General features: G+C 35.3%; 2 protein-coding genes across 3 annotated transcripts in view; both read left to right on the plus strand.

The window, feature by feature from the left end:
* LOC135204136 (trypsin-1-like) overlaps positions 1–11,774 on the plus strand; it is a 16,227-nt gene extending 4,453 nt beyond the window's left edge. Inside the window, exons 3-13 of one of the 2 annotated variants that reach the window (XM_064234142.1) lie at positions 2,279–2,304; positions 2,889–3,016; positions 3,522–3,625; positions 4,096–4,217; positions 7,306–7,356; positions 7,825–7,996; positions 8,870–8,960; positions 9,112–9,292; positions 9,615–9,748; positions 10,205–10,331; positions 11,517–11,774. In XM_064234142.1, coding sequence (XP_064090212.1) covers positions 2,279–2,304; positions 2,889–3,016; positions 3,522–3,625; positions 4,096–4,217; positions 7,306–7,356; positions 7,825–7,996; positions 8,870–8,960; positions 9,112–9,292; positions 9,615–9,748; positions 10,205–10,331; positions 11,517–11,581 — 1,201 coding nt within the window. In that variant the 3' untranslated portion in view covers positions 11,582–11,774. The remainder of the gene's footprint in view (positions 1–2,278; positions 2,305–2,888; positions 3,017–3,521; positions 3,626–4,095; positions 4,218–7,305; positions 7,357–7,824; positions 7,997–8,869; positions 8,961–9,111; positions 9,293–9,614; positions 9,749–10,204; positions 10,332–11,516) is intronic. The other variant, XM_064234143.1, reaches the window with a different exon arrangement.
* A 3,637-nt stretch (positions 11,775–15,411) lies between these two features.
* Positions 15,412–18,701, plus strand: LOC135204137 (uncharacterized). Its single transcript, XM_064234144.1, has 2 exons — positions 15,412–15,570; positions 18,237–18,701. The coding sequence occupies exons 1-2, from the start codon at positions 15,507–15,509 to the stop codon at positions 18,539–18,541; spliced, it is 369 nt and encodes a 122-aa protein (XP_064090214.1). The 5' UTR covers positions 15,412–15,506; the 3' UTR covers positions 18,542–18,701.
* Positions 18,702–27,827: the final 9,126 nt, after the last annotated feature.

The raw sequence follows: 27,827 nt of genomic DNA on the forward strand, positions 1-27,827 counted from the left end.
TGGCGATTTGCCTGAACAGCCAAACGCCAATAGAAAATAACCCATAGGGACAGTGATCTGCTTTGATGGGACGTTATTTTACACTTTCATTTAAAAAAAAATTTTTTCAGTCTATTATTTATTCCTGTTTGGTTTCATTCGTCAGTTCATTTATTTCCATTTGTAGTTTACTCTACTTAATTATTATGTTATTTCCTGTTTTTACAGCCAGAGCGGTTAGTGTCTTTTCAAAATGAAAACGCACCTATTCTCTTTAAGTTTAAGGTGATAAGAGGAATATGAGGGCCCCCAAGTTTTTTTTTTTTTTTTTTTTTTTCACAATACAGAAATCCTACTTTTAGTTTTCTGTGCCGGCTTTGTCTGTACGTCCGCACTTTTTTTTCTGTCCGCCCTCAGATCTTAAAAAAATACTGAGGGTAGAGGGCTGCAAATTGGCAGGTTGCTCTTCCACCCTCCAATCATCAAACATACCAAATTGCAGCCCTCTAGCCTCAGCAGTTTTCATTTTATTTAAGGTTAAAGTTAGCTTTAATCGTGCGTCTGACAACGACATAGGCCAGGTCGCCACCTGGCCTTGGTTAAAGTTTCACGTGCCGCAGCTCATACAGCATGAAAGATAGTTCTATTCTCGGTGGCCTTAATTACAGTTCATTGAAAAGAAAACTCGATTGCGCCGAAGAAACTTCGGCGCATTTTTTACTTGTTTTTATTTTAAATGCAAGAAAACCCTGATCACCGTTAGAATCTCCACAGACATTTCTTCAATGAAAGCTAAGTTAGTGTATTCGATGATGGTAACTATAATTATAGTAACATAAAGTATTAAGTCTTTTCAGTTCTCTCCCGGCAAAAACTCTCTTTAATATCGTTATTAAAGGTTAGAACTTTTATCAAAATTTAAGCGTTAAGAAAAAGTCAGTTTTCTTCAAAGTTTTTATGGGTGCCATCAGGAAACACGCCTTTAACCATTCATTCTCCATTATGTATAACACAGTCCTAAAGGGAATGCTTTAACCTTTTTTTTTTAAACTAAAACAATGACGTATGCGCCTCCCGCGTATGAATTGTTAAAGTGTTCTGTGTTGTACCAAAGTCCCTGTTCGGGGTTATAAAAGAAATAGAATAACTATCATCGTAATATTAACTTTTTTCTACATAAAAGCTTCCGTTGACAAATGAATAGCATCATTGAGGAGCAAGTAAAAACCAAATACAACGCCAATTAAATGATAGTATGTTACCACTCCTATCAAGCCATCGAGGGGCTAACACCCACCCCACCCACCTTCCCCTCCTCCATGCCACTCCTCTCTCTCTCTCTCTCTCTCTCTCTCTCTCTTCCCCCGTCCCCACAGCAACGCTACCTCAACCAAAACGCGGGAATCACAACATACTCGATGCGCCTGCGAGCGAATACAACCCGCCCTAATTACACATATTCACAATCTAATAACCTTGTGATTGTCCTGCTGTTACTCACTTGTTACTTGCACGATTCCCGGGTCCACCTGGTTATAGATGACGCTCTGTAGGGCCGTACCTTAAAAAGAAAAATATAATACTCACGTTAGTTTATTTCGTCAGTTGCAGTCGCTACACATGGATGTTTTTAACAACTTATTTTAACAACTTATTAAAACAATCTTAGGGTAGTTTTCAAAGGTTCTATAGTATCATTCATGTAATAATTACAACGAATTCGACCTGTTGATTATTGTTTGTTTGAATGGTGTTTTTACGTTGCATGGAACCAGTGGTTATTCAGCAACGGGCCAACGGCTTTACGTGACTTCCGAACCACGTCGAGAGCGAGCTTCTGTCACCAGAAATACACATCTCCAACACCTCAATGGAATGCCCGAGAATCGAACTCGCGGCCACCGAGGTGGCAGGCCAACACCATACCGATCACGCCACTGAGGCGCTCCCCCCTTAATTATTGTACCTCATACTTGCTGAATTGAAATGAGATACTCCTGTTTGTCAAAACAGGAACGGGATCTTTCCGAGATGGCGACCACAATAAAATTCGGTGTTCGTTATCTAGCATTTGACATTCTTTGTGGGTCATTATCTTTATATGATATTTACAATCTTTTGTTTATGCTTTTACAGTCATCCTCAAAGGGGTTGTACTAAACACGCCGCCAGGGTGGATACATACCGGTTTAAAACCCCTTTGGGGGTCACTATCTATAGGAAAGATCCCATTCAAAATTATAAACTGTCTTTTTCAACATCACTTCTCTCACCACATCTGCAATCTCTTTTCTTCCAGGGACAAAGGCGCTCCGGCTAAAGCAGGTAATGTGATTTTCTAAGGTACTGAGTTACAGTCATTTAGGACTTTGGGTCAGGCTGCTAAAAGGCCTATAGACCTTGGCTGCTATTCGATATATTCTTTCAGTTTATTTTAACTCCGATTTGGAATGAATGTAAAATATTATAATCTGTAATACGTAGTCATACTAGATGCCGTTAGTAAAGGGAATGGAAGACTTGTAACGACTTGCATATACATATACATATATATATATATATAATATATATATATATATATATATATATATATATATATATGTGTGTGTGTGTGTGTGTGTGTGTGTGTATGCATATAATATATATACATGTAGATATATATATATATATATATATAGATATATATATATATATATATATATATATATATATAGAGAGAGAGAGAGAGAGAGAGAGAGAGAGAGAGAGAGAGAGAGACACGTTTACTGCATTAAAGTGCTGTAAATGTTCCCAGATAACATCATCTAAAGGTGAATTATTTTTTCTGTCCATTCTGGCCACAGCAGAATTCTTATACGTGTTATTATTATTGTTATTTTTTTTTTTTTTTTATTTTTTTTTTGCAAAAGCCACAGGGAAGCAAACGGCTACTTGTGGCAGTTCCACCACCCTAGCCCCGGGGCAATCGGTCACCATAACATCCGAGAACTACCCAAATGCGTACACCAAGCCACAGGACTGCACTTGGAAATTTGCGGTAGGTGTCTGCGGAATAGCGCATTTGATCCTGGTAATTCAAATTTGACTTATATTTCGGTTTTAGAAATGTTTTTGTCAGTTGCTTGCATTTGATTCTGGTAATTCTAAGTTTATTTGTAATCACTTTTAGCCATGTTTTTTTCTCGTATGTGAGTTGGCGCCACATAATTTGATTTACATTATCATTATTATTATTCACAAGATCGACCCAGTTCATATGGGATAAGCCCCACACGGGCTATTGACTAGAAATTCAAGCTTCCAAAAATATTGTGTTCATTAGAAAGAGGTAACAGAAGGTCATAGGTAATATAGGAAGAAGAGCTCGCTTATTAAAAAAATTGCAAATTCATAAATAAACGGATAAAAAGGGTCAGGTTAAGAGACAATAATGATAATGATAAATACAAGCGAACTGTTGAATGCTGCCACATCCAGTATATTATTATTATTATTATTATTATTATTATTATTATTATTATGATTATTATTATATTTTGCAGGGCGAGTCACTGGATTCCACACTAACTATTACCTGCTCAGATTTTAGGATCAACGGTTGTGCCTTCTCTACAGTAGACATAAGTTTTGGCGACTATTCCTCTAGGTGAGATACTGACATAAAATTTTATTTTAAATTTAAAAAATCAGCTTAATTTAATACAAAAGCAAGTTCCGTAATCCCTAGGCTATTTCTGCTTGTGGGATTTGGTTGCGGCCATATTTTTTTTTATCTTATACTAATCCCTTTTTTTCTCTCAAACTAATTTTGTAATATGGCACCCGAGATGAAATTCACTGCGACTGTGATGTAAACATTAATAATTCAAGTCCCTCCCCCCAAGAAAAACTTTCAGAAACTCCTTCCTTAAATAAAAGGCATCAAACAGATTCATCAACTTCATTTCGACCACTTAACAAAGTTGCATGGAATGCTGAAACCCACAGCATCTCAAAGGTCAGTTTCCACAGCCAAACCGATCGACAGATATGCCATCGACTTGAGGAGTCAGTGACCCCGGTAGTTGCGACGCCAGATAACTAGAAGTCCCATCAACTGATATCGTTCATTTCCAGGTACTGTGGCGAAGTGGTTGGACTCAAAGAGACGAGCGACTCCAATGCCATGACAGTTGTGTTCCAAGCCGGTGACAGAGGGAAGGCTATGCAGGGTTTCACCTGCACGGTCACTGCTAGCGGTAAAGATCGTAATCGTTACTTACTATGAGATTCAGAGTATCTGTAACACGGTTTTTTGGACTTTGCTCCTTGTCAAAGCATCGGATGTAGCTGAAAGTTGACATATGTATATTTTAGAACCACACACAAATTTTGTCAGCATTATCAATAACCTAAACCCGATAGTTTTAATTTTTATAGAGTAAAAATGATCTAGCCGATGCCATGGCCAATGATTACTAGTCAAGAGTCGAAAAACATTCATTACGTAAGCAAGGTAAACACACCTTTTGACGAAATGTTGCCCCGCCCATCCACCAGTCAGAAACTCCATCAGCTCTGAAACCCAAAGACTTTATGAATGGCGGAACGATACATAGATGTGGGTGGGGTATCAGTGCTAGCGTAGTAATACTACTGTAGCAGTAGTGCCGCAACAGTATAGCAGTAATATACATGAATTAAACGTGTAGGCCAACTGCTGGGATCCTTGAGGATCATTTAGCACTCCTTACAGCTGCTCGAGTAATTAGTTTTTATAGACAGATGTTAAATTTTCTAATCCAACAGTGCCCATGGTAGCCTTCAGTGTTATCCTGAATTATAACGAGGCGAAAGTGGGTGGAGCCTCATGAAGTCATCATTCTGCCGATAATTATTGGTGAAGGTTTAAAGCCAATATACGGTACCGGCTAATTTTTTTTCAGTAAATAGGTAGATAGCCAATAAATAAAAATTGCTTGACATTGGATATAGCAGTTATCAAATCAAGCTTGTCTACTATGTTTTTGAAAATTACCAACTATTCCCTACATCTTGTCAATCTGATTGTGACCTATAAAGTAGACTGTAATTTCTTAGGAAACCTATTTTGGGAGTTAGACTAGTAATCGAAGTGTTTTTGTATTTATTAACATATTTTGTTGGTTTGTTCATTATGACAATTATAAGTGGAGAGGTTTCAGAGTTCAAAAATGTGTACTGCTTTGCTTGTATTTAAATTTGTATGTCATTGTTGCCAGAGGTTTAGCCTTCGTTACGTATAGCCAATCATCCATCGAGAAAGAAGGAAGAAATGCTGTCATAAGTTACGTAACGAGTGCGTTCGAAACCTTTTCTCTGAGTAAGTTGGCCCGTCTTCAAAAAAGGTCACTTTTACATTATAAGTGCCAAATTTATTCAACCTACGTAAGGCAGAATACAGTCAAAATTTATGTGTAGATATAATATGTATTCTGAATAAGCGTTATATTTATGAAATGAATAGATAAAAAGTTATTGCGAAAAAACCGTGTTACAGAGGCCCTGAATCTCATAGTAGTTTGTTTGTTTGTATGGTGTTTTACGTTGCATGGAACGAGCGGTTATTCAGCAACGGGACCAACTGCTTTTCGTGACTACCGAACCACGTCGAGAGTGAACTTCCATCACCAGAAATACACATCTCTTGCCTCAATGGAATGCCAGAGATTCGAACTCGCGGCCACCGAGGTGGCACACCAACACCATACCGATCACGCCACTGAGGCGCTTCGTAATCGTTAGGGAAAATCGGCTGTACAGCATGACATTTCATCAACACGTCAGCAACTTATTGCACACAAATCACATACATGTTGAATGCACGTTAATGACTTGCCCACACAACAGCAAGAAGTATCATCAACACGTCAGCAACTTATTGCTCACAGATCACAAACATGTTCACATATTTTCCATATATGTATTGTTTTTATTTTAACTGTTTTTAAATATTTTTACTATTTTATCATTTCTATTTTATTATCTTCATTGTTGATATTTTTACTCTGTTTCACATTTGTATTATTTTTATAATTTTTATTAATTTCATTGTTATTTCTATTTTTATTATCTGTATTATTTTTATTTTGCTTCAAATTGTTATTAGTTTTAAAATTATTAAACCATGTCGGTCCACTTATATACACAGACCACAAACATCCTGAATACAAGATCTTCATCCGATTGATTATCCAACGCTATCCAAATATTCGTTCTCCACTTTGAGTTGTCGACTTGTTTTCAACCTTGTCATATGCAAGAGACATGTTCTTCTGTGCAGTGGACGCACACTTACAATATCTCTTAATTTTCATTAACCTTCATTACGCGTTCCTTCACATAAATTTTATTCTTGATTTTTCCCCCCGTGATTTACGTTATGAGAAAGCCATTCAATAATATCATCTTTCTTTAACTCAAAAGCATTTTTAGGACAATTTAAAAACAAAATGATTTTAAGAAAGATGTCAATAAACAGAATTTTTTCCTTCAGGAGAAGTTTCATTTTAGGAAACAACAGGAAATAGAATTTTTAACTTCAGGAAAAGTCTTATATTAGGGAACAGAATTTTTCCCTCAGGAAAGAGGTTTTGTTTTAGGAAACTGAAGTTTTCCCTTCAGGAAAGAGGTTTTATTTTAGGAAACAACAGGAAATACAATTTTTCCCTTCAGGAAAAATTCCATCTTAGGAAACATCAGAGAAGAATTTTTCCCTTCAGGAAAGAGGTTTTATTTTAAGAAACATCAGGAAACAGAATTTTTCCCTTCAGGAAAGAGATTTTATTTTAGGAAACAACAGAAAATAGAATTTTTCCGTTCAGGAAAGAGGTTTTATTTTAAGAAACATCATGAAACAGAATTTTTCCCTTCAGAAAAGAGGTTTTATAATTAAGAACATCAAGAAAGAATTTCCCTTCAGGAAAGAGATTTTATTTTAGGAAACAACAGGAAATAGAATTTTTCCCTTCATGAAAAATTCCATCTTAGGAAACATCAGAAAAGAATTTTTCCCTTTAGGAAAGAGGTTTTATTTTAAGAAACATCAGGAAACAATTTTTCCCTTCAAGAAAAGTTCCATTTAAGGAAACATCAGGAAAGAATTTTCCCTTCAGATTTTTAGTATAAGTCAAGAAAAAAAAAAAAAAATGTCTCGGTCGTGAAAAGTAGTAGATCTATTTTGGGAATTTTCGGAAATGATAATTTCTATTTTCGGAAACGTCAATGATTGGTTATTTAAGTTTACCTTCCAGACAGCAGATTATATTTATACATAATTCTTTTTATCAAATATTTTTTTCTTAACAGATCCAAGTGACCCCCCTACACCTCCACCCCAGACTAAAGCAGCACCATGCCGTAAGTATTCCGTATATATATATATATATATATATATATATATATATATATATATATATATATATATATATATATTATATATATATATATATATATATATATATATATATATATATATATCATATATATATATATGTGTGTGTGTGTGTGTGTGTTTAAATGAAAGTAAACGTTGAAATTCTTGATGGTTTAGGTGACCGAGTCTATGCACTCTTTCATTTGCAGACTTCACAGTGACTGGCATCGGAGAATATGGCGTATGTGTGTGCGACTGCGCGTGCGTGCGCTTGTGCTCTTGCAATTGCGTGTCATACATAAAGATGAAAAAAAAAAAATAAATCGACCAAATCTGGAATGCACCTTAAATGTAGTAATCAGTTGCCAAAGTTAAAAACACACATTCCAACCAGAAACTCTCGAATTGGAATGTCTTCTGACAACCTTGACAACAAACGTCTGTCATTCCAGAATGCGGCGTTGTCAATCGGCTCGCGAGGATTGTTGGAGGAACCGAGACAGGAATCAACGAATACCCCTGGCAGGTGGCACTCACGTCATCAAGGACGGGCACCCGCCCATTCTGCGGTGGTTCTCTCATTTCCGCCGACTGGGTATTGACTGCATCTCACTGCGTCACAGGGTAAGTTTCCAGAACTTGGAGTTTTCGTGGCCAGGAGCTATAGCTTTGTGCCCTTTGGCCCAGTCATACTGCCTTTTGTAACAGCCCTTTAATGTCTCTACAGTCTTTTACCAATCCTCACAATATTCAGTCCCATAAGAATATAAGACCAAAACATACATAATCATGCAAACATACATATGCATAAGCTTGCACTCAGATATTCAATAATTATGTGAGTAGGTGTGACTATACGTATATGACTGTGAATTTTATAGTCCACCCTGGCAGTTCTTACTATACTATCCTATGAGTTATTATAAACCTTTATCTTTATTTATCACATACTCTTCTTTAGAATATTTCATAACATCCTACAGAATAACACTTGTGCATGCTCTATGTTTAATCTAACTCTCTGAATATTGTCATTCTTTTATCTACTGAATCAGTATCCTATACACTTCATTTGGCATGAAAGTACGTCATTGCAAAACAAACCTGTACTTCAGCCTTTGGGAAAAAAAGTTCATGAAATGGATCATCGACTGCTAAGCCGCCATTATGATCCCCCCTGAGGTCATTACAGACTGGGCCAACTAATTGTCGGTACCTCAGTAGTTTCCATTTGCTGTTTCTTATGAAATTTTCAACCGTTTCATTTTCACAGTTTTATCAACTCGAATGTTGGCTTTTGTCATTTATCAAGCTCTGTAAAAAGTTGTCAGAGTGCAAGTGCGAGTGAAGTCACCAACTATTCTCTGAAAAATTTAAGTACAAAGGTGATGAATTTCATACAGTAAATGAAAGGATACCTAAATAACTTAAACCGTTCATATATTTAGGTTCCGAAGGCAAAGAAAGTAATATGATCAATCTTCTTTCTCTTATCAGCACAAAGCCAAGGTCTCTCAAAGTTGTCGTTGGAGATCACAACTGGTCAACAACGACTGAGACGGCTTCAGTCGCCTATGGAGTGAAAAGGGTAAGTACTATACACACCTGAAAGACTGAAAATGGCACTCTGTCTCGTCCTCAGTAATGAAATAGAAATCCTCCTGTTAAGTATAAACGAATGGGATTACGTTTCATGTAGGTTGGTTGTACTGCAAGGTAACACTTCATATTTTTTTCAGATCATCATGCATCCACAGTTTAACGGTAACACCTTAGACTACGACGCAGCACTGATCCAGTTATCGTCAGTAATCGCCTTTCCTTCTGATAACAGAATCGCTCCCATTTGCCTTCCAACTCCAGGTCTCCTTTACGAAAACGTCACTGCAACAGTGACCGGCTGGGGAACATTAACATCAGGTCAGTAGAACGTTGCCTGAATTTAGATCGTAAATCCTTTCCATAAGGATTGCCTAGACCTCGAAATGATAACATGTTTCGAGCCTCAAAAAAAAGTTTGGTTTTCGCCATAAGCGTGTATTTCATCAGTTCTCTACATTTCGTAACCGTACTCTTTAGTGACAATAGAGGCAAAAGCTTTTCTTCCGAGACGAAGTTGAGTGCGGTGCCGCATTGCAGGAAATGTTGTTACATTATAAAGTGAAATTCGAAGCAAAAACTGACGCAAATAAAAAAAAATACGGAAGAAATTAAGTCAAAACAAATCGTTCTCATCTCACAGGAGGATCCCAACCCTATGTCCTGTACGAGGTAGATGTCCCAACTATGTCGAACGCAGTATGTAGCCAGTCCTATGTCAACCAAATCACCGACAGAATGATCTGCGCAGGCGTCAGTGGAAAGGACTCTTGCCAGGTGAGTACTTTTAGAAAATACTAGAATAGAATCGATTTTAGGCCAAAGGCCAAGCGCTGAGGCATATGAGCTCATTCAGCGCTGAAAGGAAAATGGACAGTAAGAAGGCTTGAAAGGTGTAACAAAAGGAAAATCTCGCAGTTGCACTGAAACAATTGTTAGAGGAGATGGAAGGTCAGATGGAAGAATATGAACGGAGGTTCAGTAAGAGGAAGGGAAGCGGTTAATACTAAGGGATACAGGGACGCTACAAAGACCTTTAAGTAATGCCTACAGTGCATCACGTGAGGTACACTGATGGCACTAACCCCTTTTATGATTTAGATCATAGTGAATGCTTAATTTACTTTCAGTTTTTAACTCCAGACAAAAAAATGGTTTTCTAGTGTCCTCTGTTTCCCAAGTATAAGATTAACTGGACCTACTTTATCACTGTACATCTGTTAATCATTCCAGGGCGATTCTGGAGGACCAATGGTGACTGACAGTCAGTCTGGAACGCACAAGGAACAGATTGGAATCGTCTCTTGGGGCAACGGATGTGCTCTTCCTAATTATCCCGGGGTCTACTCTCGAGTTTCTGGTATGAAAAATGTTTCTTTCCTACAGTTCTATCACACATACATACGTACACACACATATATATATATATATATATATATAATATATATATATATATATATATATATGCTTAAAAAATCACAGTAGATGCACATGACTTCATTAAATAAGCGAATACCACAGGAAAATGAAAGGTAGAAATCTAAGCGCTTTCGTCTTTACTAAGACATTGTCAAGGAACGAATGAAATACAGTTGGAAAGAGAGTTATCAGATAAACAAAAATATCAAGAATACCAGATGGTTAATTGTCAAAAGGGATTATTTCTTTGATTTTTACCCTTTTGACAATTAACTATCTGGTATTCTTGGGCTAATATATACATACATACATACATACATACACATACATACATCATACATACATACATACATACATACATACCATAAGCATACATACATATGTATATATATATATATATATATATATATATATATATATATATATATATATAAGTAATCAGAGAAGGACAGATCTTCATTTACAGTAATAAAGACCAACTACTATCATAAACAAACATGTAAAAATGCTGGGGTATATTTCACTGCTGGAGAAAATGTATTAAAAGACAGCCGTGGGATCTGCAGAAGGGAAGCACTTGGGGGTCACTGAGGGTAAAATGTGTAATATCTAAAGACATAATAACTAAATAGGACAGATCTTTTAGACACGAAGATAGAATTTGAGCTGAATGTGAGTGAAGAGATTATACTGCGCTTGTGTGAAATTAATGACCTGCGAGATACACAACTGTGTGAAGTTTGAAAAGAATGGAAAGAAGCCATGATGCGAAATTAGGCGAGTGAACTGCTCTTGGATTTGTTACTTTATTGGGAAATTGGATCCAGAATCTCATCAATAATTTATCGAGATATGTAGTGAACATATCCTGATAGGGCAAGGCAATAATGTTGCATAAACTTACCCACATCCAAACACGCAGACAAACTTAAACAAACACACAGAAACGTAGTCAATTATTAAGAAAGCTCGTCTTACTGTCAACAGTACCAAACATTGCTCGTAGCTAACACAGTCATCCGTAAAAACGAAGCTTAGATCAATAAAAAAAAATAAGGATACAATATGCACATGCCGCTATATAATAATTATAATGTCACTAAATATTCTCGCCATTCACTTTCAGAGTTCGTCACCTGGATAAAGAGCAACACACTTGGATCCACAGACGTGTGTCTCCCACCTCCATAAATGCAGCAGATCTTCAGCAGATAATATCATCAACAACAATGTCTTGATCTTATTCAGAAGTGAACCTTTCGAAGCACTTTTTCCTTCATCACTAAAATTATCATGTGATGTTTGAAATTTAGCACCTCTTTTGAAATTTTATGTTCCGAAAGATAATGTATCTTTTGACTGATTAAAATCATTGGCAAGCATGGCTGTTCGTATCATTTCACTCGAATTCCATTCTGCAGTTTTTGGGAAGTGTCACAGCAAATTGTTGGACCTTCGTGTTCGAGGCAATGTCTTCACAACCGATTCCTAATTAATCTTTAAATAAGCATACGTGAAGCTCTCAGTTTTGCATATCCTGAGGTGACAACTACTGAATGTTATACTAACCGCGAACTCCTTATATATTTAAATAACAATCATAGCACCTGAAACAAGTGGTCGAAACACACACGACAGAGACTGATACAGAGACTGATTTCTTCATTTATTCCCTTTCGGATGTCAAGGCTTCCAGAGGAAAACAGCTCAAGAATATTAGGAAAGCGATAAGGTATATGATCACTGCCATATAACCATACATAAGTAGGTATGCAGGATGTGGCCGGGAGATTCCAAAAATAGCCTGCTATCTTAGGCAGTAAGAGCAGGGTTCCCTTTACAAGGTACAGCAAATATGTTTACTTTCTTCTAATAAGCTGACAGTGATTATGTCGAAAAGGAAACTGAGATACAAGTTGTCAATCGGTAATTAATTTTGTACCGTTTCTGTATAGAAGTGTGCACTTTTAATCTATGATATTCCGAAATACAATGGAATAAAAGATTAAGCAAATGCCAAGCGTTGAGACCTATGAGGTCATTCAGCTATCGGGGATATTGAGAGTAAAAAGAATCTAAAGGTGTAACAGGAGGAAAACCTCGCAGTTGCACTATGAAACCATTATTAGGAGAGGGAGGAAATAAGATAAAGGAAAACGAATATGAACAGAAGTACAGTAAAAGGAATGGAAGGGGTTGCAGCTAGTGGCCGAAGGGAAGCTGCAAACAAATTCAAGTAGTGTCTACAGTGCACCACATGAGGTGCACTGACAGCAGTACCCCTTGCGGGAACTTTCAAAATGACTCATTTAATATATCCTTCATTATCAACGTTAATGACAACTAAGCAAGTTATCGACGCCTGAGAGGTTACAAATAAGGTTTTTAGTAGAGATAACTGATACTACTATACAGTACTAAGGAAGCGAGGTAAATAAAAACGGTATACAACGTCAGCATATGAATGAAATGGTAATAAAGGCTTGACGATACTCGATTATTAAATAATGACAATCTTACTCATTTATGCCACAATAAACTTTACTTCATCTTCTCCGATTTTATTTTGCGAAAATTAAAACATTTGACAGTATACACCAGAATTCAAAACAGTTCTTTTCATTCTAAACATTGATTGTTTACTTCCATGTAATAAATAAATATATACTATATATATATATATATATATATATATATATATATATATATATATATATATCCTTAGAAGAAGGAGCTGCAGCTCTAGGTACATCTTATCAGAGGAACCATAGGGAACGCAAAGGACGGGCAGTGACTGAGAGAATTTAAAAAAAAATATAAACAAGCACTCTAAGCGATGAACAACTGAACAGAGGAGGATTGCGTATTTAAGGACGGAACTATCTTTTTTATCATAATGGATTCCAATGTTGTTAGGCCGTTTTCATTTTGTATTTGGCCTATAATAGTCTGGACGTTGAGTCCCTTTTTACTAATGTCCCTGTAGGGGAGACGATAGACATTATTTTAGATAAGTTATTTATAGAGCCGGACTCTACTTTTCATAATTTTAGTCGTGAGTTTTTTAAATAGTTGTTAGAACTAGCCGTGCAGGACACGACTTTCATTTTTAATGGCTTTTTATACAGACAAGTTGAAGGAGTAGCAATGGGATCCCCCTGGGCCCGACACTTGCTAATATTTTTATGTGCTCTTTGGAAGAGCGTATGTTTGATGATTGCCCCCTTAGCTTCTTGCCTCAGTTTTATCGTAGATACGTTGATGACACTTTTTTCGCCTTATTCCGAAACAAGTTTAATGCGGAACAATTCTTAGAATTTGTCAATGCCTTACACCCTAATATCAGGTTTACACTCGATGAAGAAGAAAAAAACAAGCTTCCCTTTCTGGATGTTCTAGTGTCCAGGAACGAGGAAGGCTTTTACACGGGTGTTTTATTTTTAGAAAAAAAGACTTTTACTGGGTTAGGTATCAACTTTTATAGTTCTTGCTTTTATAATTTTAAACTCATTACTATTTCAACTCTCCTACACAGGGCCTTCACCCATACCTCTACTTGGTTTACTTTTAATGATGAAATTAACTTTCTTTCCCAGTACCTTAAAAATAACTGCTTCCCTGACAATTTTTTGTTTAAAATGCTTAAGAAAATGCTTGATGCCCGATTCATAGATGTGCCAACGGTTTTGACAGTACCAAAATTAAAAATGTTTGCTAGCTTCCCTTTTCTTCATGACGACATCTTCAAAAAAAAGTTCCTGGCAATTATTCAAGAATTCCCGGCACTGAACCTAAAAATAGTTCCAAAAAATCCATTAACTATCGGATCCCTGTTCAAAACGGAAGACCGCCTTAGTCCTCTTCTAAAATCTAATGTTGTATATAAATATACGTGCCCGAGATGTGATTACGGGACTTATGTGGGTTGTACGAAGAGGTTACTAAAAGTGAGAATAGATTCTCACAGGGGCTTAAGTTTTAGAACGGGCAGCAGATTAACAAACCCCGAACAGTCAAATATCAGGAACCACTCTGAATCATGTAAAACATACATTAATAATAAGGATTTTACTATTATAGGCCAAATACAAAATGAAAACGACCTAACAACCTTGGAATCCATTATGATAAAAAAGATAGTTCCGTCCTTAAATACGCAATCCTCCTCTGTTCAGTTGTTCATCGCCTAGAGTGCTTGTTTATATTTTTTTTAAAAAATTCTCTCAGTCACTGCCCGTCCTTTGCGAGGATAAGGTACAGAATAGTCTTACTGTTTTAGTGTTATTTATTTATTCTTCATTTTTTATTTTTTTTACATACATATAATTTTTGTATGTTTTCCTCTGCAATTTTAAAAATAATTTTAATGTAACTTTACTTTACATAATTTTAGCGCTTGGTGTTTTTCTGTTTTAAGATATTCAAAATTTTTAAATGTTCAACATGCTGATGTTCATTGAATTTTTAAATATTGCGTAATTTTTATGAATTATGCAGTGCGTTGTTTTAATGTTGTGTGTTTATCTTTAATTATTAGCCTTGAGGATGCGACTATGAGTCGTGAAACGTCGGCAAAATAAATTTACCTGAGTACAATGCATTTCCCTATGCCTCCTCTGATAATATATATATAATATATATATATATATATATATATATATATATATATATATATGTAGTATATGCATATATACATAAACACAGCACACACACACACACACATATATATATATATATATATATATATATATATATATATATATATATAAAATACTGTATTCGTATATGCATACATATTGTTCATATTTGTGTTCCTTAGTGTACTAAAAATGTACCACGATAATCTAAGCGGACGAATGTTTTTATCCTCTCGTTTTTTTCTTTTACAGACTCGGTGTGAAACGTTCCATCTGGGCCAACATTTTTTTTACTGTGCTGCGTAACAAGAGTTTTTTTTTTATTTTAAATAGTTTTTTTTTTTTTTTTTTGCAACTCAAGAACTGCGCTGTACCAAAGCGCTTCGTATAAAAGAGACGACTTGCGCTCTCCGACTTCAGTGATCTGCTTGCAACGCCTTACGCCCTTGCACCTGTGATCTGCTTGTAAAGCCTTCATCATGAAATACGCCTTGTTACTCGTCCTAGGCCTTGCTGTTGCCTGTATGGCTCAGCTCCCTTGCGGTAAGTTGCAAAAGAGTGGCGATGCATTGTTGCTTGAATTCTCTCTTTGCGCAGATGTGAAACTGTTCACTTTGTTCCCCGGGTTTCTGTCAGATATTACTTAGAAGCTTGATTTCTTTCTTTGTGCAGATGAGAAACTGTTCTTTTTCTTTAGGTTTCAGTCAGATAGAATGTCACCTTTTTCATTTCTTGCTGAATATATCTTAACTAATACTTGGAAACTGTCAATGAAATCTTTTTACTTGCGGTAAATTCTTGATTGGTTACAACGCAAAAAAATTATAATAATAAATAAAACAATGCCTACTAATTTTCCCTTTATATGATAAATACTTGAGTACGTCTCCAAAACTTATACTTTGAAGTTGTAGTGAAATGTTTATATGATCAATTCTTGTGTGATTTGTTGTCTGTTCATCTGAGGTACATATTTTTACACAGGGAGAGTTGGAGGTTGGCTTCAAGTCAAAAAGATAATCGATGTAATGTTGTAACTTTGAGTAAACCGTCGCTTGACTGTTTATTTATTTTGCAAATTTCTTGGCTTCAAGTCGGCAGAAAGCCATGATGACAAGTAGCGTCTGTTCTGACGTGAACTTCTGCTTGATTTCTGTAAACTTCTGAGAAAAAGGGCTTTTATATTTGATGAAAGAGTATTAGCGAAACGGAGTCATGCTTTCCAACGAAATTACTCTCCTGTCCCGTGGTGTATGGCGTGGTTAATATCCTTGCAGCTTTCTGCACTGGGGTTTCATCCAAGATTCAGCAGTTTAAGTGTGAATGTAACAGTGATACGTGTCTTCTCTTTTTCTGGAGGCTCCCTCTTTTTTAGGGATACAGTATAATGTTTTGTATGTATGTAGTATGTATGTATGTATGTATGTATATAGATATATATATATATATATATATATATATATAAATAGATATATATATATATATATATATATATATATATAACACTTTCCATACACAAAATGTACTGAATAGCCCAACGTAACTGCTAAATATGAGCTCATCCTTTCTATTTTATTTATCGAAGATCATTCTTCGCACTAGAGGTTATATAGTAAACTTCCAAAATTCATTTTTAGCCACTGTATTGATTCAAACGCACAACGTTTCAAATTATGTCATTTTCTGGTACGAAAATAAAATCTATGCTCCAGTCGGTAAAGGCAATTAAGAACGTAAAAACAATGATCATGAGAATTACATCACATTACGGTAAGAGTTTTATACCAGTAGTTAAAGCCCATAAATATGACTATTACAAGGTTAGGTCGTTGAAGCCTTACCGAGTAATTCAGACGGGATAGCAGATTTAAAATCTCAATGTTATTATTTGACAATTTGGTAACTGAGGTTGTTAACAATCAAAAAGACGATATGCAAAACACTTACATAATATACAATGTTGAATCCCAAATACGAAGTCCTTTCATAACTAGTTTTGTTAATCGAAGTACGTGAATCGTATAGTAAATAGAAGGCCAATACAAAGGATTGGGCTTGGGTAAAATACAAGAATATACACTTGTACATACCGCTCGGCGCAGGAGGCGATGTAGATGGTGGCATTTATATACAACAGGGTATTGTAGTTCCCTACACTGTGATGTTTTTGAAATGGATACATTTCCAGTATGAATATTAAATCTGAATTAACTTAACCTAAAATATTCGTCATTGGTCTTTACAAATGTACGAATTTCTTTTCATTTTTAATGTCTTTTAATAGTTTGTCTGTACTGACATCCAACACTATTTTTGACAAATACATAAGGGTTGCGATGCACATAATCATGTAAAAAAATATTAAATAATTAATATTCGGGAGTTCACAACCTCCTGTCTGACATATTTTCTGGTATATGACACATCAGCCCTTCCAAGTAACTAGTTTTAACTAGTTTCCTAAACTGGGATATGTACCATTATTGGGCTACACAGTTCCTGCAATTATTCAATGTGTATTATCCAAGAGTTTTCTAAGCTGGAATATTTGCCATTATTTGGTTAGATAGTTCCTCGTTTTTACTGAAATTATCAGATTGGTGATGTCCTCGTCATCGTTCGAGGTCGAAATATATTAGCATCATTATACAGGAGGTGAACCCCAAATAGATACATATACAGACATATTTCTAGTAGTAGATATATGTAAATTATTCATGCGCGCTTCTCAACTTACTAAATTTGACAACCCTTATAAAATCGAAAAAGGCAACGTATGATAATGAGTATTTAGAGTAAGTTAATGAACTTCTTGGGGTCTTTAACTCAAACGTGTCATATATTTCGATCGTGCGTTTGCCAAATCTAGGGGATCCAACATAGACGTACTTAGTTTGTATTGAATTCTAAGTATAGATTTGGAATAATCTCTTTATCAATATTTAAAGTGGAACACTTGGGTGATTATATATATATATATATATATATATATATATAATATATATATATATATATATATATATTTAGATTTGTAAAGAATTTCATTTTGTCAGTTCAAGTAAACTTACGTCATTCAGATAATTGAAATTTGTAATATTGTAATGACCGTGTATTCATGTTTATAAGAGCTGGAAATAGCAATGAGCTTTATAATTTGTTTAAACATCTAAATCATAAGTCTATGTACTCATTCTCTTTGTTCTCTCAAGTCCCCAGCAAGCCCAAAAACCTCCGCATCGGGTACGTAACCGCTCACGATATCGAAATCGAATTCGAAGACCCTGACGACATCGACCGATGTCCGGTCATGGGCTACCACTCGGAAATCGAGAAGGTCCAGGAGACAGGACGTGTACTTCAGAAAAGTTCCCTGACGCCATCAGACCAGTCGCACTACCACACGTTCTTTTTCCTCAGCCCCAACACCCTCTACAAGATAACCGTCACTGCCATCTCTAAGTTCGATATAGCCTCCTTGCCGGCTACCATTGAGGCTGAAACGCTTCATAGCTAAAGTACCCCGCTCCAGCCCCACCCCCCAGCACTCCAAATTCTCCTGTGGGGAAGATCTCAGACCCTGGAAGAACTGAGGGGGATGGTGGTCTCCCGGGCCGACACCGCTGCAATTCGGTGCCTTGTAAAATGCAACAATAATAAAGATTGATAACAACAAATTGTCTGTTCGATTGATTTTACCTCATCTGCTCTGAGTCGAATGTGGAATATAACAGGAAAACGACATCTTTAACTGCTTTGAGTCAGTGTTGTCAGAAAGGGAGATTATGTCCAAACCCTTTCCCAAATAAAGTTTCGAGCACAATTGTATCTGGACGTCGCTTGCAAATGACCTCAAAGATATTTGCCAGGTGTCAAAATGCATTTTTTTCCCCTTCCCATCATGTATAAAGGAAGAACCTCATATTCAAGGAAGGTAAAATAAAGAATGTAAAGTTTGATCCAAATGATAATTTCAACAAGTACACTTGTAATTGAGAATTACATTTACTAAAGACTTCCAGTTAAGGCTACTGAACATTAAGAATTAATTTTATCATTCTAATGTACATTATCATCATTATTATTATTACTGAGAAGATGAACCCTGTTCATAAGGAACGAGCCCACAGGGGCCACTGACTTGAAATTCATGATTCTAAAGAATGCGGTGTTCATTTGAAAGAAGTAACAGAGGGCAATTGAAATACAGAATGTATATTTTCGAAATATCACAAATATATAATTTGGAAATTTATTCAGAGAAATACTGAGGGGTTTTGGAAATGTGTAATTTCGTACGGCAATCCGTTTGGTCGACAACACTTGACACATTTTCAGTTAACGGAAGCATTTCACTGAAAGAACATTTGACAAGGAAAAGGAATGTATTCGCACATCGGGAAAAAAATGACTTTAAAGGAAACTACATCATAAACCCAAATCGAAACAAACTTTGCAATTGCACTGTATTTACGGTGTCTCAAGAATACTGTCTATATATACGATACGACTGTATAATTCCTTTGCTTTCTAAAGTTGATACACACCAGTAAAAATAGTATGTAAACGTAAAAATGATTTCGTCTTGGCTTTTCAGTTCAAATGAAAATAACTACCGATATGATGAAAGAAAAATAATGTAGAAATGAGCTACAAAAGTATTTGTTCAAAGTCCCAGTGTCACTCATCTTGTTTGTATGGTGTTTCTACGTTGCATGGAACCAGTGGTTATTCAGCAACGGGACCAACGGCTTGACGTGACTTCCGAACCATGGCGAGAGTGAACTTCTATCACCAGAAATACACATTTCTCACACCTCAATGGAATATCCGAGAATCGAACTCGCGGCCACCGAGGTAACAAGCTAATACCATACCGATCGCTCCACTGAGGCGCTTCACTCATCTTCTACTGCGGATTTAAGAATATTCTCAAGCACGTGCTCCTTCGTGCTACAAACGAATGAAAGGGGTTGCAGCTAAGGGCCGAAAGGACGCTGCAAAGAACCTTAAGTCAAGGTCTAGACTCTAGAGGCTTAAACAATTGCCTACAGCGCATCCGCACGAGGTCCACTGCCGGCGCTAACCCCCAACCCACGAAGGCTATTCCACTCTAAAATGACGCGAAACTGAGCATCCAAGGGCGAGAGCCAACCTTAGAAAGACAACAAAACACACCACTCGGAAAGTTCTTTATCGAGAACTTTTCTTTACGTTTTAATGTGCAATACCTGGCACGAAGATTATTAACTTAATATATATACGTACGTCGTTGTGCTTTAGAGACAATTTACTCTTTTTTATATTTTTAAAATGGAAAACACGGATATTTTCGTTTTAGGCTAATTCTGAATCGCCTATCCGGTAAATGGGTTCAGCATGAAATGTAATTTCACACCGACTGATCGAAGAGAAATGAAGGGTAAATGTTAGTGAAGTCCGCGTGATATGAGAGCCCCAAATATATACCTATCCCCATATATATATAGATATCATATATATATATATAAGGTTAGTATATTATAATTATATAAAATACTAATATATATATATATCTATATATATATATATAATATATATATATATATATATATATAATCACATATATTTATGATATATATATATAATATATATATATAATATATATATATGTGTGTGTGTGGTTATGCCTTTTACTTAACCTCTTTCTCTCTCGCACTCTCTCTCTATATATATATATATATATATATATATATATATATATATATATATATATATAGATATATATATATATATATATATATATATATATATATATATTATATATATATATATATATATACATATGTGCAATATATAATACATATATATAATACATGTGTGCATTTAAATATAATGCGCTTAATTAGTCTCTATGTAAAAATAATTTTAAAAACAGTAATACCCAACAAAAGCCAGCAAGTGGAAGATTGGAGGTCGTCTAACAATTGTACCACAGCTACATCTATAATTTACTGGTCTTTCATAATAACTAACTCTCCCTGAATACCTATTTCAGAAGCATCTTACTCATACGTAGCTCATTCACAAAATGCTAAATAATCTCTTTAATGCACAGAGGTCGTGTCAGCATGTCTAGTCTTCATATGTATATTTATGATTGAAAAAATCATTCATCCTCTACTTCTTTTCTTTTTAGTTTTTTAACACGTCCTTCATTTGACGAAGAGGTGATTAGCCATCAAATAGCTTACGTTTACATCTGGATGGTTTCCAGGATATAAAAAAGTTGCCCAGTTTTCTCCTTTAGAAACCAATGTTGTTCGTATACAAGCGACTGGTACACCTTCATACAAGGTATGAAGGCAGCGCCTATGCTTACCAGATGGGCAATTCCACATTGCCAAAGGATTTCAAATGTTTTCACTTTGAGCACTGCTACTGGTGGTAAGAAGTGATTAGCGCCCACATACGAGATAACCTACTCAGCTGGTCATGCCTCCCAGCCGAGTTGTTTCATGCTGCCAAAAGTATGCCGAGCTACACTTATTTCTTTGCGTCGTTTTATATCAGAGGTGATATAAACAAAGGAGATGAATTCAGGAATCATCCTTTATTAAAATATTGTTTGGGTAGCAGCTTGGATCAAGCATGGGTCCTTGCTCAAAGTATAGTTAGGTATTAATATGTATATATGTGATATATTATATATATATATATATATATATATATATATATATATATATATATATATATATATATATCACATATATATATGACTGGTAAAAATGTTCTGTTACAACAGAATTCCATCTAATAAAAGGAGCCCATAAAATCACCAAAATATAGAGAGAAAAATACTATATTTCAGATACTGCTGTCGCCCTCTTCAGGTAAATGAATGAGAAAAGTTTAAAGAAAAGGTGGTATTTATACCAAGCGATCCATCCACAGGTAAGCCAATTTAGATCACTCCCACTGATAATCTTCCTTTAATCTTCTTAAGCATTGGTTGAATGAAAATCTTGTCGATCACATCTGAATCCCATGCTCCTTTTGAGATGTTCATTACCTGCCTCTCTTTAATCAAGGCCGATTCCAACATTTGACTCTTGTACCGATAGTTGCTGCTATAAATTATACGTGACAAATTCCAGTTTATAATATGGTTATGTTCATATATATGGTTGAAAATAGCTGAGTTCTGTTGTTCATACCTAACTGACCGTTTGTGTTGTATTAATCTCTGGGGAAGTGATTTTCCTGTAAATCCGATGTAAGATTGGTCACAGTCCTAGAATGGGATTATGTAAACGCCTCTGTCCTTAGGGGATGCCTTTTGTTGGACGTTAATCAGGGATTTGGCTAAAGTATTTGGGTAAGTAAATACAAAAGGGTTAGATTTTCTGAGGGTCTGAGTCACCGTCTTAATCCTGACCAGGTGGGAAATTTTTATTTTATTGTTGGGTGTACCTCTGGTCTTTTCTACCGACCCCCTCAAGACAAGACCAGAGATACACCCAACAATAAAATAAAATAAAAATTCCACACCTGGACAGGATTAAGACGGTGGCTCAGACCCTCAGAAAATCTAACCCTTTTGCATTTACTTACCCAAACACCTTAGCCAAATCCCTAATTAATGTCCAACAAAAGACATCCTCTAATGACAGAGGCGTTTACAAAATCCTATGCCAGGACTGTGACCAATCTTACATCGGATTTACAGGAAAATCACTTCCCCAGAGATTAATACAACCCAAACGGTCAGTTAGGTATGGACAACAGAACTCAGCTATTTTCAACCATATATATGAACATAACCATATTATAAACTGGAATTTGTCACGTATAATTTATAGCAGCAACTGCTGGTACAAGAGTCAAATGTTGGAATCAGCCTTGATTAAAGAGAGGCAGGTAATGAACATCTCGAAAGGAGCATGGGATTCAGATGTGATCGACAAGATTTTCATTCAACCAGCGCTTAAGAAGATTAAAGGAAGATTATCAGCGGGAGTGACCTAAATTGGGTTACCTGTGGATGGATCTCTTGGTATAAATACCACCTTTTCTGTAAACTTTTCTTATTCATCTACCTGAGGAGGAAGACAGCAGTCTCTGAAATATAGTATTTTTCTCTCTATATTTTGGTATTTTTATGGGCTCCTTTTACGAAGGAAAAAATGAAAAGCGAGATAGCCAAGAACTTTCGGTCTAGCACGACCCTTTACTAAGGCACAACTGATCATACAGAGGAAAAACATGGTAAAAGTAGGCTTAATATCCAAACTGACATTACAGGATTAGCAATAAGGTCGATTTCAATCTACAGAAACGAGGAAACGCCTGAGGGCAAGATTAGCCATTTTTAGGCAGCCACACCTTAGAGGAGCACACATGTGGTCAACAGATGATTCATCCAGAAAACAATACAATTTGAAAAAACAAGGAGGCATATACAACTTATTACCATGAAATTTACAAAAATGTTCCCAAAAAATGAGTGAAAAGACGAAAAAAGGATATAAGCAGAGAGAGAGAGAGAGAGAGAGAGAGAGAGAGAGAGAGAGAGAGAGAGAGAAATAATAACTATATACATGTGGGACTAATTAATATTTCATTTATTTCAAGGTCCTTCATAAACATTTTACAAATATATGGGTCCAATGGTACAATCCCAGACTAAGATTTAAGTTGTTTTTATTAGTGACTTGTATAATTGCTGATACCAGTAAATTTCTTGAAACATAATCATTAGATCTAGCAATTACAGAGGTATCGCCCCAATTAATGCAATGAGATTTTTCACTCAGACGGATAAACAGTGCATTTGAAGTCTGGTCTGTTCTAACTGAATACATATGTTGTTAATACGATACATAAATTTTTACTTGACTGACCAACGTTAAAAGATGGGCAATCCTTACAAGGAATTTTGTAAATTATGTAGTTATTTGTTACGGGACTATTCTTAAACGACTTAAATATTGATTTTATGGTTTCAAATCCACGAAAGTAAGGCAAGCTAAGTACATTTTTAGGGCTTTCTTTTCATTACTAGCAACACTATAAAACTTTTTGTGAGCTTTTTGTTAACATAAATCAATTATATGAGGTGGGTAGCAAAGATCGTTTCCTATCTTTTTTATGTATTCTATTTCTTGGTCAAGATATTGTGGACTCGTGATACGCAAGGCACGTAGGAGCATAGAAGAAAAAATGGAAATTTTAATATTAAGGTGGTGGCCAGAATAAAAATGTACATATGTTAAATACTGAATTTACGTTGGAAAGATTCTTTATGTATTAATACATCTAGGAAAGGGATGACATTGTTATTTTCAATTTCAACAGTGAATTATATGAATGGCACTAAATTATTCAATTTAGACAATAAATCATTTACATCTATACCAACAGGTAAGACTACTAAGATGTCATCTACATATCTTAAAATGCTTGACGCTGAGTATCATATTGTTTCCCGCCTCAGTCTGGATATCTATCTATAGTGTACCCTTTCCCTAACCATAATGTCTTTCACAATCCCTTCATTTAAGGTTTAGGCTAAACTTCCACAACCAATATATATATATATATATATATATATATATATATATATATATATCCTATACATAAAAATATGTATGCAGTATATATATACATATATATATTGTTACGAAGTGCCAAGTATCTGGTTACCATGCATCAAATATTACCTCACCAAAAGCCAGACACCTGAACCCTCATAACACGTTTAAACGACTGAATACTCTAAAGGCAACAGTGATCCCTTAACACTTACCAGTATTGCAGAAAATCAGACTAAGTTCATCAAAACAGGTGTGAGGTAATCTGTTAAGTAAATTAAATAAGGGTAAGTTCAAATAATCAAATGGGCATCACTCCATCAACAACTTTAAAAGTCTAAGTATTTCCCTGATTTCAGAAGTCTGGAAGTACTTCCCTGGTTCTAAGTCACTTCAAATAAATTGAAGGAAAGCAAATCAATGACCACTCTATGTTTCTACCTAACATAAATATAATCATAATTAGATATACCTATACTGGTGTAAGAGAAAGAAAACACTTATAAAAATTTTAAATACAAAAATTTATTATCAAATTCAAAATTAATAAGTGAAATTCCCAATATCAGGGAAAATTAATGTTACTTGGAAACAAAGTAAAGTTTAATTAATTCTTGAATCAAATTAAGTAAAATTAAATCAAAATTAATTTATCACAAAATTCAAGCAAATTAATTCAATCAAAATTCAAAAGTGTTAGGCAATAATTGAAAATTTGAAATTAATTCACAAGTGCTAAACAATAATAAAACTTGAAAAGAATTCTAAGTAAATGTAAATCAATTCACAAGTTTTAAATTTAATTAAATGTGCAATGATAAAGCAATGAAAATAACTAAGTCACTTAAATTGTGAATGCAAATGAAAATATAAAATAAAAAGACACACTTCAATAAGAAAATGAAATAGTGCACAAACAATGGAACAATCACAAACACAAAAATACGCAATGTGTAAAAGTGTAAATCTTTTTCACTCAAAACACTGTAACTAACAGTTTTTACCAAACCTTCACAACCATCTGTTATTAGTTAACCACTGTTCCTAACAATTATTAGTTAACCACACTCCCTATCCATTATTAGTTAAACACAGTTCCTAACCGTTATTAGTTATTAGTTGCAACTAATAAAAATATAACACACTTTACCTTTTTGGTATACCAACTTCTTTCTTTCTCTTTTGCTGCAGCTTGTATATCACACTTTCACAAAAACCAGGTGCCGTTACAAAATCATGTTTGTTCAGATTCCACAAAAGAAACTAAATAACACTAAATAAACTCTAAGAAATATCAAATATGAAATTCTAAAACGTTACGAGTGACCAATTTACGTTACGTTAATACAATCTCAATGATTTCGAGTGAGAGAGAGAGAGAGAGAGCGAGAGAGAGAGAGATCTGACTGCCTCGAGGTCCTAAGATAGAATAAAATCTCTTCCTTTACGGAAGCTTCACAGGGCAGATGACACAAACGTTCTTGTCACGAATGCTTCCAGTAGCTTTGAAATCTGATGCAATCTCACATACAAAATGTGCAATTCCCACGTGGGACTTGACAAAGACATACGCGTACAAGACAAGTCTGTTAAAAAAAAAAGACGTACTCTAATCAATCGAAACGGAGGCTGAGCGACAATTAAGATTGACATGTTTTAATAACAACGCAAGACTCAATTCTCTCGCTATCACATGCGTTGACAGATTTAGGAAAGCAAACGGATCTCGCAGACCCTCTAATCTTACAGTATTGACATAAAAGTTAAACACTCGTAGTTTCAAACAGACAGAAAAGAATCTCTCTCTTTCTACGTTAATATATATTCTTTTACAACATGTAATGCGAAATCTGAACACACATTTTAAAACATCCTATTCTAAGCTATCTAGGAATCTGAAAAAATGTTGTAAAATTCTACATGACATTTCAAAGAGGGGAAACATGCATTTTGAAAGTAGCAATATATAATATTCCTCCCCCCAGAAGACTTTTTATCACGGTGTTGAATCCAACGATTCGCAACGAGATAAATAATCAGCAACTACATTGTTTTTGCCACTAATGTGCTGCACTCTTAAGTTATACTGTTGCAGACACAAAGACCACCTGGTCAGTCTTTGATTATGGTTTTTCATTCTCTGGATAAATGATAGTGGATTGTGATCAGACAACATTAAAATTTCTTCATTCCTAGGTCTATTCACATACACTACAAATTTTTTCAATGCAGTGATTAAGGCTAAAGTTTCCTTCTCGATTGTCGAATATACTTTCTTGTTTTTTCAATTTTGTAGACATGAAGCACACTGGATGGTAGATATTATTTTCATCTTCTTGAAGTAGAACAGCTCCAACACCACAGTCTGACGCATCAACTTGTATCACAAATTTCTTGTCGAAGTCTGGAGCTTGAAGTACTGGTCTTGAAGTTAAAATGGCTTTTACCTTCTCAAAGGATTCTTGACACTCTGGAGTCCAAATAAACTTAGCTTTGGGACTAGTTAAGTCTGTCAAGGGAGCTACTACGGCTGAGAAATTTGGGCAAAAACGACGATAGAAACCAGCCATGCCTAAAAAAATGTTGTAAAACATCTGAAAAAATGTAAAATTCTACATGACATTTCAAAGAGGGGAAACATGCATTTTGAAAGTAGCAATATATAATATACCTCCCCCCCAGAAGATTTTTTATCACGGTGTTGAATCCAACGATTCACAACGAGATAAATAATCAGCAACTACATTGTTTTTGCCACTAATGTGCTGCACTCTTAAGTTATACTGTTGCAGACACAAAGACCACCTGGTCAGTCTTTGATTATGGTTTTTCATTCTCTGGATAAATGATAGTGGATTGTGATCAGACAACATTAAAATTTCTTCATTCCTAGGTCTATTCACATACACTACAAATTTTTTCAATGCAGTGATTAAGGCTAAAGTTTCCTTCTCGATTGTCGAATATACTTTCTTGTTTTTTCAATTTTGTAGACATGAAGCACACTGGATGGTAGATATTATTTTCATCTTCTTGAAGTAGAACAGCTCCAACACCACAGTCTGACGCATCAACTTGTATCACAAATTTCTTGTCGAAGTCTGGAGCTTGAAGTACTGGTCTTGAAGTTAAAATGGCTTTTACCTTCTCAAAGGATTCTTGACACTCTGGAGTCCAAATAGACTTAGCTTTGGGACTAGTTAAGTCTGTCAAGGGAGCTACTACGGCTGA

This window comes from Macrobrachium nipponense, chromosome 44 (assembly GCF_015104395.2).
Source record: "Macrobrachium nipponense isolate FS-2020 chromosome 44, ASM1510439v2, whole genome shotgun sequence".
Lineage (NCBI taxonomy): Eukaryota > Metazoa > Arthropoda > Malacostraca > Decapoda > Palaemonidae > Macrobrachium > Macrobrachium nipponense.